We start from the raw sequence: 1105 nt of genomic DNA, 5'->3' as shown, positions 1-1105 counted from the left end.
CATTTTTACAAGTAACATAGTCATAAAATGGCACTAAATGCCTGGAAAATCCATGATATCGCCCTTTTAATGATTTAAAGACAGTTTTATGTCGAACATCAACATATTAAATTATTGATTAATAAATGTTAGGTGGTTCTGCTTGCTGTGTTTTTGAGGCTTTCCATCCTAAAACCGACAACATTAGTCATGAGACATTGGTCATTTTACTTCTGTAATATGAGAATAATTATTTTTAAATGTGGAACTGCTTCACAATATTTGTCTGTTTTGAAGCAGTTTTGAGTATCAGGCTGACTTCCTGTTTCCTGTTGCTGCTGATCAGCTGACCTAGCTGTGTTTCAGAAAGATTCGCTTCCTGTTTGGTCTAAATTCAAAAAGAGTCCCAGAAGAAAAGCTGATTATGTCAGGTTAATTTATCTCAGCTGATTGATGGGACAAGTTAATGGAGGTGTAATAATTGAAGGTGACCTTTGACCCCCAGCGGCTCTCCAGGCCCTGAAGAGGAAAAAGCGCTATGAAAAGCAGCTGGCCCAGATTGACGGGACGTTGTCCACCATCGAGTTCCAGCGGGAGGCGCTAGAGAACGCCAACACCAACACGGAGGTGCTGAAGAACATGGGCTTCGCTGCCAAAGCCATGAAGGCTGCACACGAGAACATGTAAGCTCTCTGTTCTGCTTCCTGTTGCTTTGAGCTTACTTCCTGTTGGTTTTCGTACAAACGCAATCTTTGTTCCCACCGTCCGGCAGGGACATCGACAAGGTGGACGACCTGATGGCAGACATCACGGAGCAGCAGGAGCTGGCGCAGGAGATCTCTGATGTCATCTCCAGACCGGTGGGCTTTGGGGAGGATTACGACGAGGTGAGACCCAATCAGAACCAGAGATCCAGTTCAGCTCTGACTTTATGTTCGCTGTTTGATTATTCTTCTTCAGACGCCGTCCAAACAGCCGATTCCCAATTTTCCACCACAAAACAAAGCGCTGCGGCGGCCATATTTACTGCCTAATGGAGCGCTGCGGCGGCCATATTTACTGCCTAATGGAGCGCTGCGGCGGCCATATTTACTGCCTAATGGAGCGCTGTCCAGATTATAGCCTA

At 45.7% G+C, this 1105-nt stretch overlaps 1 protein-coding gene across 1 annotated transcript in view; it reads left to right on the top strand.

Moving 5' to 3' along the window:
• Positions 1–449: 449 nt before the first annotated feature.
• LOC106939601 (charged multivesicular body protein 4b-like) overlaps positions 450–1105 on the top strand; it is a 5654-nt gene continuing 4998 nt past the window's right edge. The window contains exons 1-2 of the mRNA XM_015022052.1: positions 450–662; positions 752–866. Coding sequence (XP_014877538.1) covers positions 619–662; positions 752–866 — 159 coding nt within the window. The 5' untranslated portion in view covers positions 450–618. The remainder of the gene's footprint in view (positions 663–751; positions 867–1105) is intronic.

This window comes from Poecilia latipinna, unplaced genomic scaffold (genome assembly GCF_001443285.1).
Source record: "Poecilia latipinna isolate Pla-1442-1.1 unplaced genomic scaffold, P_latipinna-1.0 Scaffold2923, whole genome shotgun sequence".
Lineage (NCBI taxonomy): Eukaryota > Metazoa > Chordata > Actinopteri > Cyprinodontiformes > Poeciliidae > Poecilia > Poecilia latipinna.
This window is presented reverse-complemented; position numbering and strand designations above follow the sequence as displayed.